Genomic DNA, 18,336 nt, shown 5'->3' on the forward strand with positions numbered 1-18,336 from the left:
AACGTAAATGTTTGAACTTGACTTCTCCAGGGAGAATACCATTTCTTTATAACATTTCTTTCTATCACTAAAACTACTTAATGGGTTCCTTAATGGATTCCACATGATATTAAATTTATTATATGTTGAATGGATCACATGATACCAAATCCGATAGTCAGACTCAGAAACGTAGTCTTGTATATGTATATGGTTAAAGTTTATCAAGGTTGTACATATGCATGCTTAAAAGGATAATTATAAGACTAGATATAGGCCTTTCAAGAAATGCTTCCATTAGAACATAAATGTTGGTAACAAACTGCAAGAAGCATCCCAAGGGAGAGATGTGAATCCTCTTACCAACATACTACATCATTCACAGGCCGATTCGGAACAAAGCTGCCCTGCCATGGTAACGTCAATGACATAGACCTACGATCTGTGGTGATCATTCGCAAGCAGGTTTGGTGTCAAAACTGCTCAGGCAGATTGTGAATGCTTGAAATGCGGATAGAGGGTAACGATAATCCATGGTGAAGATGTCTTTACCAATTTTTCCAAACTGTAAGATTACCTTCTCTTGCTCTTCCAGTGATACATTATGTGATGGCTCCACAGCTGTGACTAGCTGGAAATTCTTAACAGAGGCCACCGTCACGCGCCCCTTGAAGTTAAGGCACCAGCACTGTAACTGTTCATGCCATCTTGGAGCCTTGTTCTTTAGGGTTAGTGGCTCTCCTGATCCCAGGGTGACTACTTGTGTGGCTGGGAGGGATGGGGGGCTGGTGCCTGTCACTGGTTCCTTTCCTTTTGAACTGGTCAAAGAAGAAAGTTGTTCTTCAAAGGATTTGCCAAATGCTAACGGTGTCGGTGCAGTGCCTCCTTCCTGAATAGCAGATACAGGAATTGAGTGCAAAATACAATCCATTCTCCGTGGCCCCCGTGTTCGCAGAACATTGAGCTCATAGGTAATGGTACATATGCTGCAGTTGGATGAAGATAGTTTTGGAGGTGCCTGCTTTGAATAGGATCTTCGACTCGATTGAGTAGTTGACGGGATTATCCAATCACAGGGAGATTGACTGTCATATATTGTGAACTTGGTACCGAAAAAATTAGACCTGCAAAGAAATTTCAATGTCATAATAGATATTTGTAAGAAAATAACCGCACAAAGATAAGGAATCTAACTGTCAGACTTGCCTTAGTTTACCAACATTCGTATGGCTGTCCCTAGAAAACTCATCAGCAACCAAAGATACAACGAAGTACGTGCATGTAGCCCTTCTGAACTTCCTTGCTGCTAACAACAATTTATCCCTCTCTCCCTCGGCTGTAGATCAAAGAAGCAACATAAGTGAATATTTCTCAAAAAGTATGGAAGCTTCAAAAACAAGTTACCCCGAATATTATATGATTATGAGAATAATTTATGATAACTACAAAGCTAATAAACACTGATTATGTCAGCTCTAGCTTCAATCGTGCACTACGGGAACAGGAAAAATGGAAATGAAATATTAAATCATGTTTCTATCAAAACAGATTCACTTACAAGGCATCAGACCATGGAACAAAAGATATGTAGAAGTTGCTTTGTCCCTTCTAATATAGCATTGAATCGGTGACTCACGAGGCCCGGGCTGTTCATAAACACCAATAGAATATATAAACAACCTTCTAAATGGAAGAATACAATGATAAACAGTCACTCACATTGTTTACTAAGACAGACATTAGAGTTATTGTTGAATGCATATGGCAGTCACAAGTTGCGAAAATTTAGACCGATGGTATAAGCATGTGTTCGTAATACTAAAATTATATATTCGATTACGAGCCAGTATTAGTTTCATTATGGAAAACTCCCACTGTAGAAATATAGATTGCAAGACAACTATGTTCTTAGCAAAAATTTTGGCTTTCCCAAGTAAACTTTACTAACATAGAAATAACCAGTTCATTTGCAATGGATTTGAAGGACATATATTCCGATAGAGAAAAAGTACAACCTGCTTCAGCGAAATGGGGAATGTGAGCCTTCCACATTGCTCAGGGTTCTTGACGATTTCCTTTGTAATCTCCCTCCAAGACCTACAAACAGCTGCACAAGACACAACTGCTGCTCGAGCAGGCCAAGTTGTCTCGCTCTCTTCAACCCTCTGGATGATATCCAGGAGCAGTTCAGGCAGTAGGTTCGACCAAGGGCTTTGGTCTACAGATTCGGGTTCGGTCTGTGATTGATCAGGAGCAACATGGGATCGAGGCCGACTACGCCAACTCTTGCTTTCACCTCCTCTCTTCGATACGTTCCCAATCCCCTCTTTCATTTCCTTTAACTCTCGCATGATACGCTTGAACGACATCTTTCATAAGCATATCAAATCCAATTTCTCAATATTCAACTACAAATATACAACACATCCATTAAAGAGAAACAGCAAAACTTAAAGGTTTTTCCAATATTCAAATCTCAGTTTCTCAGTTCCACTACAAGCAAATTTATATCAAATCAAACTCCAAAAATTAAAATTACCGAAACTTAATTCATAAATTCACACAGACACACACACACACACAAAGCAAAGATCAACAACCAATAAATGGTCTAAAATGTACAAAAATGAATCTTTTTTACCTGAATCACTGAACCATAAAAGCTTAAAGCTCGAGATTCTGAGAAGAAACAAGGAGGATGAAACCAGCTTTAAGCCAAAACGGTTCAAATCAACTCAGAGATAAACCAGCCCAGATGCATTCCCCACACTCTTAGGGACCCACACAGTTCAATCAACACCACGAACCAACAACAAAGATCCGATCAGAATGATAAATAATAATTAAAAAAAAGGGTGCCAACTTGTTTCTCTTTTATTAGCGGGAATCCTAAGACGGCCACGTCATGTCTAATACCGGTGCGACCGCCAAAACCAGCGTCAAAGCCGACTGTTATTCCTCCCGGCCACCACCACAGCCGTCATCACCGGCTCTCTCCCTGGATCGGGAGCGGAAACTAACACTCTCTCCTGGTCTGAAAGGACCGAAGCTCTCTTTTACTTAAAGGGATCCAAAGATTTATTTTTTTTTAATATATATTATTTTTTTAAAAATGTTTAGAAAATATTAATAAATTGAATTATAAACATTGTTTCCTTTTTATTAGTAGTATTTTTCTGAACAACCTTGTTTATTACTTTTAAATTGCGATCGGTTAAAAAGTAACCTTTTGATTAATCATTGTATTAAAAAATTAATTACTGTAATTTTTAAATAATCATTCGTATTTAATCTAATAACTGATTAAATCAGATCATATTTTATGGAGATCAATTGATTATTTTTAATTACTATATTTTATTATTTCACATTTTCATCACTTGGACCGAGTGACAAAGAAAAGTCACGTGGCAATCAGTCAAGTATTTGCGCATATACGTATTTTTTTTTCTACCCACACGATTAGTATTTTCATAACAGAAATTTTTATACGTTTTAAAATTGAAAACTCTGCTTTCCCATTAGGTCTGACGAATTATTTATCTTTTAAATTATATTTATTTTTATAGCTAATTCTTCAGTTTTTTGAAAATATTTGTTTCCTACGTTTAATTTCATTTATCAAATTATTAATTTTTTATATCATTTAAAAGAAAATTAGCTAATAAAGAAATCGACACTTTCAACGTTTGATTTAAACGAAAATAGATAAATAATATATCATGTTTTATTAATTTTTTTCTTCAATTTTCTTGGAATCTTTGGCCTTTTAAAGGATAAGTGATTCATTAAGTTTCCATTAATAAACTTGTTTCTTTAAAAACATTCATAATAAAAAGAAATAATTTATTAAAACGAACAGTTATGGAATCCAAATATTAATAATAAAAAGATATAAAAATAAAATAATTATAACACAAATAGAAAAGTTTTTTTTCACGTAAGCTCGAATTGAAAGCATCATAAAAGATGCATATTTAGATGCTAATGAGGTGGTTAAGTATCCAAAGAGAAGAATAAAGTTGGGCACATACGATAGCAATGGACTCCGTTACATACGAAGTTTATTTGCAAAGCATTGTGTATGAGTATTATATTGAAGGAATATTCTTTTTGACATATGTATCTATCTATCTATATATATATATATATTAATAATTTAGTAGATTTTAAAGTAGTATTGGTTTAAAAAAATTAACCAATCGTCAACACATATACCTATGGATGGGTATGGAACCTAAATTTGACTGGTTTCGATCGGGTCGAATTTGTTTTCAAAAAAAATCGCAATCAGGTGGGAATGGGTTTTTTAATATTATGTTCAGGTCGGGTTCAGGTTTAAAGTGAAAAATATTCAACCCGATCCAATAAAAAATATATATAATTTTACCTTATATATTTAACGATAACTGCAATAATATTCCTTTATATATTATTTTCTTTTAATTAAATCCTTATTTTTAATAAAAATAATATTTTTTAATAAGTATATTATTTCGGGTCAGATCGGGTTGGGTTCAGATTTATCTCAAAAAATTGGATATGGTTTGAGTAGGGTGGAATGTGTATATTTTTTTGGTCAAGTTCGAGTCAGATCAAGCTGTAACCCCCTTAGACCAATACAGATGACTCGATCCGATCAGAGGTGTCATATTAGGACTACCAGAGCAACCCACTGTAAAAATCTCAGAAAAATTAAAAACTTAATAACTAATAGTATAATTTTATTTTTTATTTTGGCTTACAAGCAAAAGAATAAAAAGAGTGTAAATTCCCAAGGAAACTTGAACTCATGTCCCTTGGCATTAGTTTTAACCACATCCTTGCCACTTATACTAGGTCTTTTACGAATTCAAATTATTTAATTTTTATTTATTTGTTAAGTTAATATTTTTTTAATGTATAGATGAATATATTTACGAATGATAAATGAATATGTTTACAAAACGAACACAAATATTTTTAAAAATAAATAAATAAAAGTGAACATGATATTAAAAATTTATATGATCATACGAACCGAATAAAAACACTCTTAAAATAAACAAACGAATACGAATATAAATTTATTTTTTCAAAGTATGATTCATTTACACCCTGACAAGAGTTTTCTCGGTCTTGTTTAAGCACTGCATTGACATTAGCATAATGTGTTTGGCTGTCCCCAGATATATATATATATATATATATATATATATATATATATTATCAATATCCAACTTTCTTCCTGCAGAATGAACCTTAAGTCCATAAAATCATGCTGCAAGTTAGACAAATACAATGGTTCATCATCATTATTATTAACCATCAAATTGGGCAATTTGCTTAATGGTATTTGCTAGAAATAAATATTTAGTTTCACAAACTACTCTTATCACATGAGCCAATCATTAGGAGTGAGTTGACTTCCTCCTCTCCATATTATGTATATTGGGAGAATGTTAAGACAAAAATATAATAATATATAAGTTGATGGTTATTTCAAGTATGATTGTTCGATCTCAGGGATAGATCGAGAGGAGGCGATCGGGATAGTCGTTGTTCTCGAAAATTTTAAATTATAACATGTTTTACATATTTTTGTATTTTCTATTAACAATCTATTTTGGTCATTCTAAAATTTTAAAAGTTTGTTCATCTATCATAAAATCATACATTTATCCTTGGCATCACCAACATGAAGAATTAGCATTTCACTTTCTAAAGATGAGAATTATATACAATATGATTGTGTGATTGGCATTCATGACTTAATAAAGTAGAGATGGTTGGTTTTCATCATTTTAACGACATCCAGTTTTGATTCTGCAATCATTGAACTTGTTATATAATTTATAAAACTGTGTCATGAAAACATGTAAACTCGTAAAATGATTTATGAATACAAAATAAAATTTATCAATATTCCGAAATAAAACAGATTTCAAACTCGTATATATAACAAATACAACCTACATGCCCCCTAATCACCTGCATCGTACTCCACTAGCAACACCGGTAGAACTCCCTTACTGAAGTCGATAGCTGCACTGGTACAATTCTTTAAACCTGAAATGGTGAGTAACAGAGTGAGCTTTTTGGAAGCTCAGTAATACAATACTACCAGTTGATGCTACAAGACAAGCATATAAATGGAAAGCCATAACATTTCCTTATTTAAACAGACATATACATGTTTTTGGGATAAGCTGAGGTTCCACTGGTAGCACATCGAATAGAAGCCATGAGACCTCAGTTCATAGGAAACATTCATAGTATCAAGTTTTCAGGAAATCGAATAGGATGTCTAGTGTGTTCCAACTAAAACCAGTGAAAAGATATAAATCTTTTTAAAACAATATTTTCTTATAACATATTTTCAAAACCATAGTAGAACCCTCCAACCAAACTCCATTATGTAGTTTCCCATAACTGCATCCATAAGGGCTTACCCTAAGCACACAACAAAGGGAGTCAACCTAAGGGTATACCTTGGGGCCTCTAGGCCTAACCAATGGTATTCTTAGGTCTGTAAGGATTTACCAGCTGGATCAGGGTTGTACCTCCGTACTCCAGAATCCTATCCATATAAAAATCCATAAAAATCAATTTTAGCCGTAAATCGTAATATATGGATTGTGATCCAGTCATATGTCATAACCGTGATAATGAAATAAATTGTATAACTGATTTCCACATGTACACCATAAGTAGTCTCATAATTAGCCCGATGGAGTGCCTTGGTATTTTTCCATTACAATGGCATTTTCTTAATTTATCCATTACAATGGCATTTTCTTAATTTATCCCATGTTGTTCTTTCCAGTAATTTCATATCCAGCTAATCATGGTATTTAACCTTTTAAGAACATTTATCAAACTTCACGGATCTTAAAGTCAAATCATTCATTTTTTCGATTGATCTTTCTTTTTCTTAAACGAGTCATAAAAGTCATATTCAGTTACCGACTTTCTATAATATTTGGATCGAGTTTAGAAAGTGATCACTACCTACATGGGACCAATTATACTCATCCACGCAGAAACCAATACCAACATGTTCCATAAAGCATGAAACATGTAGTAATGTATTACCTCAATTTTCGTGCTATACTGATCCACGATTTAAACTCCATTTGATCGCCCTCGAACTTGAATTCAAAGTCCAATAATTCTTCGGATACAAATCAACTGAATTTATGTCAGAAACTGAACTCAATTTAAAAACCATATTGAATTCCGAATGTAAAACATCGAAAAATAACTTACCATGTGCGAATTTGGCAAAATAGATTTCGGATTTGTACTCAGGGCGTTGGAAAATATAAAATGGGACCTTTTCGAAAAAGTTGAGTTTTTGTTCAACGGTCAAAGTCAACGGGTTGAATCAGACGGGTTGACTCAGATTGAGTTGACTCAGACCGAGTTGACTCGATGATTGGATCAGGCGGTCGGGTCGGATCTGACGGGTCAGGTATGTGGGTCGGGCAGACGGGTCGACCCGATTCTGGAATCTTCCCCAGGGCCAAAACAAGCCCCACGCGCATACAGCGACGCGTGCGGTGGCGACAAGGGACAATTCGACCTATCGTTCACTCCCAAAGCATCCTATAAGCATTTCCAACTCAATCAAGCCAAAATAATCAAGCAAAACAGGGAGATTATATATCGAAAAGCAAATCACACCTTACCCAAACGAGGATTGACGACGGGACAACTTCAGATAACGAAATCGGCTTGGTTTGGAGCTTGCGGAGGTGCTGAGTTTGATGGTGCATGTGGTGAGGCGAGTTGATGGTTGGATTGGCCGGAATCGGGAAAAGAAGTGACGACGATGAGGGATGTTCGACGAGCTTTACGGCCTTGATTGGCGCCGATTTACGCTTCGGGGTGCTAGGGCTAAACTCACAGGTCGACGGTGGTTCGAATGCGGTATAGATGAGGTTGAATCGTGTCCGGACGGTGAGGCTTGGGGCCGGCGAAGCTTCGATCGGGTGGGAGAAAATATTTTAGGGATTTTGAAAATTTTGGTTCTTACCGATCAGGGGGGAAATTTTTAACTGGGTATTAAAAATGGGAAAAATTAGGTTTAAGTCCCTGAATTTTATGCACTTCCTAAAACTGTCCAATAGTTCCAGAAAGTCATAATTTAACCCCCTAAATTGAGGTATTACACAAACTCTATATTGATAGCAGAAACATCAAACTCTATGAAACATCCCACCAGACACATCAACCTCATTCTAATTCCGTAATAGTAGTACCCTCATAGGATGCTAAACGTTAGCCGTCATTGACTTCATTGCAAGAAAATTAATATCACCTGGTGTAAAGAACCATCCCACCAGACAATTCTCAGAAGAGACCAGCGGGGTTGCATCAGGATTCCCTAATGACAAAATCTCTTCCACCTCGTCAGATAACTTCAATCCCGCCTACTCTTCCTCAATAACAGTCATAGGAAAAAAATGAAATAGAAAGACACGATCAGAAACAATCAAACCGACATTTTATATATCATAGTTTAAGTTGATATATTTTATATATCACATAGTATTAACAAGTGTAATATAATTTAAATGTTATATTTTTAATTTATGACATAATGTTTATAATGGACATTTTATCTTTTCAAACTCACTTTTTAACAACAATCTCAAACAGTTAAATTTTAAGTTACACTTTTGTATATCACTTTTAAAAGTTTGTTTCTACAATACGTTTAGAAGTCACTTTTCAAAAACTGGCATTGAATCTATGTTCATTACCTTGTATAAATAATGTAATGGTAAATTAAATATTTAGTACCTAAACTATTAATTTTGATCCATTTTACTACTTAAACTTTTAATTTTTTTTAAATCATACCTAACATTTAATTTTTATTCCATTTTAGTACCCTACCGTTAAAAACTTAACGCGTTTAGTACTTAAACTATCAGTTTTGGTCCGTTTTAGTACCTAAACTTTTATTTTTTTCAAAATTAACATTAAATTTTGAACATGGGCACTAAAATGAAACAAAAAAATAAACTTTAGGTATAGTTTTGAAAAAATTGAAAGTTTAGATACTAAAACAGACTAAAACTGATAGTTTAAGTACTAAATACGTAATTTACCCATAATGTAATGATTCTGCACCTTCAGTCTCATGATCCAAACAACCGCAGCTAACGAAAACCAACAGAACCCACAGGTGATAAATACAAAACGTTGAAACTACCAAATATACCAGACATAGTAGCAATGTCCAAATATGCCATTAATGTTAGAGGAAAGAATCAAAGGTTGTATGAGTCGTTTATGAAAAACGAAGAAGAAAGCACAAAAAAGGGTTGCTTTTTAAGAAACCAACAACCGAATGATGCAAAGAAGTACACCCAAAACCCATACTCTCTTCCTCTTCATTTGATTTGCATATCGAAGACTATTAGTTCCACCATTGATAAAACTACCTGCATTCGCCACATTTTCTTCAATGTCATCCATTTTCTCCCCTTCTGCCTCGACAAGAACAGCCATGCATTTCGAGGAACACTTGATGCAGCCTCTCCAAACTTCGTTTACTTTGATATCCATCAATGCTTCATCCCTCTCCTCGTTCCTCGAATCGATTTCGACTTTATCGTTTCCGATGCCGGAAACAGCCTTTCCGATGCCGGAAACAGCCTTTCCGAGCACGTTTTCTCCCGGGAACTCTCCAGTGACATTGTAGTATCTGACTATCTTCTCTTGAGATCATTTTTGTGATCTAACAAGATCTTTTCCCTCAATTCGTGAAAATCATTCATCGTTTGCTTGAGATTAGCTCTCAAACCATTGGTTGAACACGGGTACTAAAATAAAATAAAAACTAAACGTTAGTTAAGATTTTGAAAAAATTAAAAATTTATGTATTAAATTAGATCAAAATTGATAATTTAGTTACTAAACATGTAATTTACCTTATATTTTTATATGGATGATTAGAGCACAAAATAGGGTAAATTATTAGGGGGAATTACTTCAATGCGATGATGTAGAAAATTTTTATTTTTCTAAATATTAATTACTAATAAAAATAATTTCTTTGAATTTATTAAATTAAATTATAATTAAAACAATAAAAATATAAAAGTAAATATGATTAAAAATATAATTGTACAAATTTATTTAGGGTAAATTGTGCGTTCATCTTAATTATCAGTTTTGATCTATTTGAACGTTTAATTTTTATTTCATTTTAGTATCTCATTGTTAAAATTTTAACAACACTGCATTTTTATGGGTAAATTACATCATCACTCAACTATCTTCTCACTTTTATGTTGGTACTAAAGTTTTAAATATTCAATTTAACTACTCAACCTTCAAATTGCTCTTATTTTAATCACTCTAATTTATTTTATTTATAATTTTTTGATATGACAATTTTTATTATTATTTTATTACTATATAAATAAAATAAAATAAATAAAAGTTAGAGTGACTACATTAGGAGTAATTTGAAAGTTATGTAATTGAATTAAAAAAAAACTTTAGTAACTAAAATAGGAGTGAAAATATAGTTGAGTAATGAATGATGCAATTTAACCATAAAAATGTATCACATGCAAATCACCCATTAAGTTTTAATGGCGAGATACTAAAATGAAACAAAAACTAAACGTTATGTATGATTTTAAAAAAATAAGTTTAAGTACTAAAACGAATTAAAACTAATAGTTCAAGTACTAAATACATAATTTACCTATTTATTTATCATGTACCATGAATGATTTGATTAATAGTATTTTAATAGTTTAATGATCTAATTAAAAAAATAATTTGATTATCAGTATATAATAAATCTTATAATTTAATACCTATCTAGATAATTTATCTTAAATTTTATTGTGTTTATTATAATTTAATATATTTTTTAAAATTGGAGGTCATTATTTTTCTGCAATAACATAATAGAGATGATTGGTTGATTTTGTTCTAGTTTGATCCCTCTAATTTTATTTTTCTTACATTTTGGACCCTGTAACTGCAAAAAAGAAAAGGGGTCCAAAACATATAACCATGAAAGCTTGATATTCATAATCAGATTTCAGATATCATCACATAACCATACAAGCTTGATATTCATAGTCTTCACGGTGTCTAGTAACACATCGACTCGATAGATCGCCGACACGACACATGGGACTACAACAAGCTTATTTCGGATGAAACATGGGACTACAACAAGTGGATTGAAGCACTCCGAAAGGGTTCATTTTTGTTTAGAAGAAGGAAAACATTCTTTCAGGAAGCTATGAAGCTCTGATGAATATAAGTTGGGGAAATTCCGGTAGTGATCGACATGAGGAGACGTTCCGAAGTTCAAGGAGAATACCTTTATCCCTTTGTTGCTCATCTTGTCAATGCAGAACTCGACCGATTTATACGGAACAACCTTATCGGCTGTGCTATAAAGATATAGTTGCGGGCAGTGCGGATGGTGCTCCAAGGCCGCATTCACGACCGCTCTAAACTTCCTGCAGTAGGAGCAACAAGTCACAGATAGCATCAATCGGTTGTTTATTGCAACCACAGGTCCACAAGGTTTGATCATACACATAGAGAGCAAATAAGCATAAAGCGAAAACCGACCTCTCTACTTCCGGCATATTTAGAAGGGATTTAAAAAACTTTTCCAAGGAAGCTAGCACTACAGCTTCAACCATCTCCGGTTCCGCTTTCTGCGGTTTCGAATCAGTCACTCCATTTTCAGATCCGTTTTTTGAGTTGTTGAGTTTCTTCAGTATTGCAACAGCAAAACCAGCTGCCCACACCTGCAAAGTTGAAGAGGATATGTGAAGCACCACTTCTTTTCCCATTCGAGTTGATCGAAAGGCCAGAGTTTTCAAACTCGAGTTCATTATTTCAACGAAATGAACCTAAACTTCTGTAGAACAGCAAGTGAGGTAAAGAAATTTAACCATGGAGACAAATACCGAGTTATACTAAGAGATCATAAGAACAAGAGCAAGAAAACAGATTAAAAAAACATTTCATTGGAGCTCACAATCAAAGAACTTGATGCCATTAACTTTGGATCATAATCTAAAGTATTGCTAGCAATACACATTCTAATATCTTTCCTACAGCGAATTCTCGAATCCGAAATCGAGAAAACAAAGCACAAGTATTTAACTTTGATCATCTTTTGATTCCACAGTGTTCAATTCAAGACCAGATCAAGAGTAATATTAGCTCAACAACTCAAGTGCATAATTTGACATTAAGAACATTAAGAAACATAGTTAAAAACACCTTGGGATTTAAAGGGTCAGCTGATCCTGAATCAAAAATCACTCCTTTTATCATCTCTTTCAACCCTTCTCTTCTCTGAAAACGCTCGATCACTGAACCATATCTGCCCAAAGTAGCCAAATGATGCCAGATTTTAGTTTTCCATTGGCAAAATTTCAAAACCAAAGCCATTTTCGGTCATAAAAAAGTACTTACACAAGCCAGCCAGTGTTGCTAAAAGTATGGAAAATGAAGCACCTTTCACGGCCATCTTCTTCTTTCTCCGAACCCCAAGTGGCCAACCCATTGGCCAATTCAGCTATACGCCTGTCAAGCATCGAAACCGGATCCAAGCACAGCAAATCCTTGAGTTCAACAAGAAAAGTAACAGCATGTATTCCTCTTGAATTATACCATTCAACGAATTTATTCAAATGCTTGTTGGTAGCCCCAAGCCACCCCAAAAGAACCACGGTGGTCACTTTGTCTGTATTCCCCAAAGCCTCGGCTTCTCCACCGCCGTCGATCATGATCTCCGGAGCTTTGTTCCAACCCAAATACGTGCCGTTGGCGGTAGATTCGGTGAACGCGTTGAAAGAAGAAGAAGCGGGGAGAAACGAAGATGCAAAGGGATTCGCCTGAGGTCTGGGAAAAGGATTGTTTGAGAAGCTTTGACCAAGTTTGAGAAAATGGGTTCTTCTGAAACGAGTTGGAGATTGTTGTTTTGGCGTCTTCCTCGTTATTATCGAAGGGAAAGTGAGAGCGTTAGAGTAGGAAGCAGCTTTCATGGTGGAAAAGAAAAGACTTTGAACAATCAAGAACGAAGAAGAAGCTCGGTGCTCTGCTAAAATGGCTACTGATTTCACTCGTCAGATTTTCCAACTCGTTCAGTAGACTCACCTACTTTCTCTGATCATGTCAGCGCTGGCTTGACTCTTGAGCATGACAGAGTAAATTTCCATTTGGGTCCTTTGATTTTTGATTTAATTCGATTGGGGTCCACTACGACTAGCTTGTCTCGAAAATGGCGAAGAACTGTTAAGAGGAACATGGTTGTCTGAACATGGAAATATAAACAATTGCTCATGTTACAAACACTTACCTACAGCTATCGGAGAATCTTTTACATATAAAATAGGTTAAACTACTTATTAAGTATTTAAACTATCAGTTTAGATTCGTTTAAGTACTTAAAATTTTATATTTTTTAAAATCAGACTTAACGTTTAATTTTTATTCATTTTAATGTCTCACCACTAAAAAATTAATGTATTTAATACTTAAACTATTAATTTTGCTCTGTTTTACAACTTATACTTTAAATTATTTTTAAAATTTAACGTTAGATTTTAAATATATATTAAAATAAAATAAATACTAAACTTTAAAATCTAAAACTGCATTAAGTTGGGATTGATTATATTGGAGTCAAATATTCAAACCTAATTGGAGTGAAATACTGCATCGGGATTTGAGTAATTGAAGCCCGCGCTTCGTTAATTGAAATTATTTTTATAACCGTATTTAATTTATTGATTAATTAATTAAATCGAATATTATTTACGTAAAGATGACTTTCTTATTTTATTCATAATTATTCGAAATCAAACTCTTAGGTCTACATCATGTATCTCGTCCAATTAGACCAATCGATTTATGGTACATTTGATGGTGTTTTGAACATGAAATATTGTAATTTGTCAATGTACAAGAGACCTCTTCAACTATGTAAAACTTAAATAAACATATTTCATCGGTTAATAAAATAATTAATCTTTAATTTTTAATATTTTTTTATTTTATGGAATTTTGATCCATTTTACTTTCTTTTCCTAAAATTCTCTTTTCTCGCCCTTCTATATGGTATTGATGGTATTAAGATTATAATTAAAATTTGTTAAAAAAATGAAAAAAAAAGTAAAAATGCAATAGAGATCTATGTACTTTAAAAAAATCAATGAGACATTGTATTATTTTTTTCTCTTAATTGGACCCTTCAACTTGAAAAATAAACATAATGTGACCTATTAACCAATATTTTTTGCATCATTGATTGTTACGGTAATGATGTGACAATTTACAGTGCTGGTGTAATAATTCACGATACTGTCATGATAGAAACTTGTCAATCTCGAAATGATTGATTTTAATAAAAAAAAAATTTTAAACTTTTACACTGTGTGAACACTAATTTTCGTCCGCCCAAACTACCCAAAGTCAATAAGACCAACATGTGGCCCAACAGAACGCCCCAGTGGTCCAACCCGAACAGCCCCCCGCATCCCTTCATCGCAGCTCTGTCAACCGCCGCTTTTCGCGGCCACACACCAACAACCCCGTTTTTCAAGCGATTCTCTCGGACAAACAACAACAAGCAAGTTAGAGTCCCATTAGGATTCTTGTAGACTAAAAATAGTTTTTTTCATTATTATAATAGCGGATGTAAAACACGCATAGGGGATATCACGAGATACACAAGAAATTACCGAGAAATCATACGAAAAATAGAGGGAAGGTTCGAAAGAAAAGCAAGAAAAAATCGGTAGCAAGAAATATATCCCAACATCCACATATCAATCGGAAACAATAAACACGTTCGAAAATATCAAACAGGAGAGGGGAAGCTCACTGCTACTGTCTTCCGCCATTAAGAGCCACTGTTGATCACTGGAAAATTTTCGCCGTTTACCGTGGAAAGTGTCGTTGTCTTTTGACCCTCAGATCGAAGGTGAGTCTTCGTTTTTTTTTTTTTTTGATTTTTTGAGAGTTTTGTTGTTTTTATGGTATGGATGGACTACAAGTTATAAAAACAAGATTAGGAGAAAAGAACTATTTTTTTCGGATCAAGATGGGGTAATATGGAAGAGACATGCAAGAACATAAAAGAAAACTATGGATTTAATTCAAGGGTTTTGTTTCTTTTGCTTGGAATTGTGTTGTAAAATGGAAAAGGAGAGCAAAAAGGGGGAGGAGATCAGGAGAGAGCACGGCTGAAGCATAATTAAAATAGGGGGCAGATTCATTTTCACGTAGGAGTCCTAGGAATTTGTGTTTTCCCAAACTTTTTGGTCTAAGTGGAAAACAAGTCATCCAAGAGTCACATATTTTTGTATTTATCTATATTTTTTATTTTATTTTAATTTGGTCACTTTGTGTATATTTATTGTTTCCCTGAATTTTCAATTAATGCAATTTAACTCATTTCCTTATTTTTTATCTAACACTTTTTCATTTATATATATATATATATATATATATATATATATATTTCATTCTTTTTTATTTGTTTTGTCTTTCTTTTCGTTTTTGTTTCATATGTATATACGTTTTTTTCTTCTTTTTTATTTATTAAATCTTATGTCATATAGATATATATGTTATTTTTTTATTTTTTATTTTTTAGTTTATTATTATTATTTTTTCACCTAGATTTAATAATTTTTGTATTTTTTCCTTTTGATTTTTTGATTTATTTTATTTTTTATTTTTATTTTGTATGTTTTTCTTTGATTTATCTAACATTTATTTATTATTATTTTTTCTAACATTTTCGACTTTTTTAGAAGAACTCCAATCAATCAATGGTAAATAATTTGAATCGGGTTTTTAAATTTAAATTTAAACTTTTTAATTTTTGCAATTAAGACAACCGACGAATTAATTGGTACCTAAAGGGTGGTTCAAGGGTGCTAATCCTTCCTTGACCGTGATCGACTCCCGAACCCGACACGTTTCTAGTAAAACGCAGAGAAGGTGTCCGATCTACCCAAATATTGTTTTAAAATAAATGATCGGTGGCAACTCCAATTTGTTTAATCCAAGTCGAAATCCAATTTCGGGCCCACTCGAAAGACGATTCCGACACACTGATATGATTAAAATTAATAAAAAATTATATTTTACTAAAACTTATTATTTTGAGGTGACAAGTTTAAATAAAAAATATTATTTGGATGAACTTATCATATCGACATGAAAAGTTCATTAAATACTATAATAAATATTATTGATCTTAAATTAAAAATACATGTGCCCTAAAACCCTAATTTTTTTCCTAAGTGCGATATTGGACCAATTTCGTCAAATCTAACACTTTACATGGATAAACAAAACAGCAAGGTGGATTCGGGGTTTGGGCTTAAAATGAGCAACCTTGTCCAGTTGGTAAGGAATTGGACACTTAAATCACAGTTTCTTCTTTCCCTTTTGGGCTTTTGCACTTTCCTATGTTGTCCCAAGGTTCATGCACTTATCCTGCTTTCTGTTCTTCTAACCAATTTCTTAATCATTTTACAACCACTCCCACACATGTTTTATATATTATAATCACACTTAACTGTTATGTGTTCATAGTATAATCATACTTATGAATTCATAATCTCTGTAGTCATATTCTTCATTACATGTGACTAATGCATGTATGCATCATGCAGGTGCTTAACTCATAATAAAGACAGATGAATATATGAGCATTAGGTTAAGTTTGACAGTGAACTTGAAGCACACCGACATTAAACATTAATCACCAAAGTTAAAAGCACAAATTCACTAATCTGGTGTGTTTAGTCCACTCCCCCACCAACCTCCACAACTACAAGAATTCAAACACCCTTATCTCATGTCATGTGCAAACTAATCTGGTGTGTGTGTGTGGTTTTTTTGGTAAAGTTGATGTAATAAACTTCATCAAGAAGCGACGTTAACATTGATTCTTAAGATATGGTTGGTTACTTTAACCTTTTCTGACTTTTTGATAAGACATGGAATCATTGATTTCATTATTACTTTGGGTGCAATTTTTAAACAATGAAACTTGAAACCTTCACCATTTAGTTGTGTTGCACTTATTGGCTGGGTGGGGGGGGGGGGGGGGAGGAAGGGCACCCTACCATGTACTTAAAAAAATCAATGTACACCTCATACTTTTTTTTTTCATCTAATAAGGTCTTTCAATTTTAAAAAAATCAATCTAGTCTTTTGACAAACGTTTTTCATTATTAATTAACATCGTCATTAATTTCTACTGATGCGGCACGTTTTTCGTTTGTTTAGTGCTCAAAAAAGAAGAAAGAAAGTCTTGTCGCTATAAACCAATCGCTGCGACCACTGTCGTCGCCTCCTCCGGTGGTCATCATGAACTAAGGGGCAAGGTTGAACCGTTTTGGTTCCCCAAGGACGAATCCTTTGTCAGTTTCCCAAAAACCTGCTCCAATGATTTCAAACCTACAAAAATACTCTTCGATCGCCGTGGGTACTATCTCTCTGATCTTCCCCGTCTGTCGTTGGATGAAGCCACCTCCACACTATGTTGCTTGCACCTTCATGGATAATTTCTTTAACACTGGGATTTACCAACTGCCACCGAAAACTCCGCAAATCAAGACGCAAACGTGAATATATATATACCCTACAAACATAATTATTCGAACTCATTATCTCCTAAAAGAATACTACTCTCTTTTATCATTAAAACCGCTCAATTAATTCAATGAAAAAATTTGAATATATATAAAAGAACATTATTATAGTAGTTATTCTTAAATATATAAAGAATATGCTACAATAATTATCTATGTTTGATCAGGTAGAAATTTTTTACCACATATCCGACTTCGTCTTAACTTTGATTCTCTTCTTCACAAAACTCACCCACTCCAAATTTGAAAATCTAAAAAAAAAACAATTAAATCTATTGATTTAAACCGAGTTAAAATTCGTCAAACTATATCTCATTATTTTATAATTTACTATTATTTTAAGCTTAATCATATAAAAGTCAAAATTATACTAGTTTTCTTAAATATGTGTCCAATTTTTTTTAATTATCCAGGTGTTAAACGTTACAAATATTACCACTTTTAAAAAATCTCGAAACTTTTAAAAAAATCATTTTAACTCATAAACCTACTCCGGGTGCAAATTTTTATTGTTGACGAAGCTCCACTCAATGATAATCAATCGACGACCAATCGGCGTTTGTACTCCCGACAAACCCTACACAGCATATCACGACCTTCACATGATCCAGACGGCCAATTGACGACAATTATGACGACGTATGAATAAGAAGATGACAAAGGACTACGTCGACGGTGATGACTGTGATCGACAAAGATG

The 18,336-nt window shown here is 33.6% G+C and overlaps 2 protein-coding genes across 4 annotated transcripts; both read right to left on the reverse strand.

Annotated features, from left to right (window-relative positions):
• Nucleotides 1-222: 222 nt before the first annotated feature.
• Nucleotides 223-3,070, reverse strand: LOC120181254 (tubby-like F-box protein 2). 2 transcript variants are annotated; one of them, XM_039186424.1, is made up of 5 exons: nt 2,621-3,070; nt 1,995-2,387; nt 1,538-1,625; nt 1,186-1,315; nt 223-1,103 (listed from the first exon to the last, which is right to left on the reverse strand). In XM_039186424.1, exons 2-5 carry the CDS (start codon nt 2,346-2,348, stop codon nt 431-433), a joined length of 1,245 nt encoding a protein of 414 aa, XP_039042355.1. In that variant the 5' UTR covers nt 2,349-2,387; nt 2,621-3,070; the 3' UTR covers nt 223-430. The 2 variants fall into 2 exon arrangements, with proteins under 2 accessions (XP_039042355.1, XP_039042356.1); XM_039186425.1 differs by having other exon boundaries at nt 224-1,103; nt 1,995-2,348.
• Nucleotides 3,071-10,997: 7,927 nt separating this feature from the next.
• LOC120181250 (transmembrane protein 53-like) lies at nt 10,998-13,135 on the reverse strand. Of its 2 annotated transcripts, none has more exons than XM_039186420.1 (5): nt 13,067-13,135; nt 12,436-13,012; nt 12,241-12,343; nt 11,578-11,759; nt 10,998-11,462 (listed from the first exon to the last, which is right to left on the reverse strand). In XM_039186420.1, exons 2-5 carry the CDS (start codon nt 13,005-13,007, stop codon nt 11,198-11,200), a joined length of 1,122 nt encoding a protein of 373 aa, XP_039042351.1. In that variant the 5' UTR covers nt 13,008-13,012; nt 13,067-13,135; the 3' UTR covers nt 10,998-11,197. The 2 variants fall into 2 exon arrangements, with proteins under 2 accessions (XP_039042351.1, XP_039042350.1); XM_039186419.1 differs by having other exon boundaries at nt 12,436-13,015; nt 13,070-13,123.
• Between the last annotated feature and the right edge of the window lie 5,201 nt (nt 13,136-18,336).

This window comes from Hibiscus syriacus, unplaced genomic scaffold (assembly GCF_006381635.1).
Source record: "Hibiscus syriacus cultivar Baekdansim isolate YM2019G1 unplaced genomic scaffold, ASM638163v2 tig00112523_pilon, whole genome shotgun sequence".
Lineage (NCBI taxonomy): Eukaryota > Viridiplantae > Streptophyta > Magnoliopsida > Malvales > Malvaceae > Hibiscus > Hibiscus syriacus.

Excerpts from the sequence above, each read along its gene's own strand:
- LOC120181254 (XM_039186424.1), bottom strand. The coding sequence starts at position 2,348 with ATGTCGTTCAAGCGTATCATGCGAGAGTTAAAGGAAATGAAAGAGGGG. Across the intron at positions 1,626-1,994 it reads TCCCCATTTCGCTGAAGCAG|CCCGGGCCTCGTGAGTCACC; the intron begins GTTGTACTTTTT and ends GTTTATGAACAG. Across the intron at positions 1,316-1,537 it reads GTTCCATGGTCTGATGCCTT|CCGAGGGAGAGAGGGATAAA; the intron begins GTAAGTGAATCT and ends TTTGATCTACAG.
- LOC120181250 (XM_039186420.1), bottom strand. The coding sequence starts at position 13,007 with ATGAAAGCTGCTTCCTACTCTAACGCTCTCACTTTCCCTTCGATAATA. Across the intron at positions 11,760-12,240 it reads CTGACCCTTTAAATCCCAAG|GTGTGGGCAGCTGGTTTTGC; the intron begins GTGTTTTTAACT and ends TCAACTTTGCAG. Across the intron at positions 11,463-11,577 it reads AATATGCCGGAAGTAGAGAG|GAAGTTTAGAGCGGTCGTGA; the intron begins GTCGGTTTTCGC and ends CTCCTACTGCAG.